The 541-nt window shown below is 54.9% G+C and overlaps 1 protein-coding gene across 1 annotated transcript in view; it reads left to right on the top strand.

The window, feature by feature from the left end:
* LOC119589092 overlaps nucleotides 1-541 on the top strand; it is a gene marked incomplete at its 5' end in the record, with an annotated part of 9180 nt that overhangs the window by 2142 nt on the left and 6497 nt on the right. Inside the window, 2 exon segments of the mRNA XM_037937668.1 lie at nucleotides 30-141; nucleotides 309-534. Of these exon segments, the coding sequence (XP_037793596.1) occupies nucleotides 30-141; nucleotides 309-534 (338 nt within the window).

Below are 541 nucleotides of genomic sequence, written 5' to 3'. Positions count from 1 at the left end.
GGTTCTTAATACGTGGTTCTTTCCTACAGATGTTGGTGGTCGAGGCTGTCAAGACACAGTATCCGGTCCGGAGAGTAAAGACTGTGACATCACTTGGCCTCAAACTGCCGCCATATGTACGCCGTATGCTGAGGTTCATATGTGAGTAAAAGTGAATGTATATAGACTGCATGAAATGACCGGTGCGATTATGCGTTTATATTGATGTTAATTCATTCAAATCCACCATGCACACAGTACAAGCATGATCAGTATACAGCCTATCCACATCTCTCTTGCAAGCTTCAGTCCTCTCTCGCCCCTGCCAGGCACCTTCATGCTCGGGGGCGCGGCCACGGGGTGTTTCGTGTCTGTCCTGAAGCTGCTCATAGCCTCCCCTCGCCCCTCTTTCCTCGCCCTCTGCAAACTCAACAACACCATCTGCGACACCTCCTTCGTGTGGGCTCCTCACGGCTCCTGCGAGGCGCCCCCCGCGGTCGTGCACGAGGCGCTGCGCTCGTTCCCGTCCTACCGCGCGGCGCTGGCCGTCTACTGGTGAGAC

The sequence above is a fragment of the Penaeus monodon genome, chromosome 25 (genome assembly GCF_015228065.2).
Source record: "Penaeus monodon isolate SGIC_2016 chromosome 25, NSTDA_Pmon_1, whole genome shotgun sequence".
NCBI lineage: Eukaryota > Metazoa > Arthropoda > Malacostraca > Decapoda > Penaeidae > Penaeus > Penaeus monodon.
Note: the sequence above shows the minus strand (reverse complement) of the source record. Positions and strands in the feature narration are given on the sequence as shown.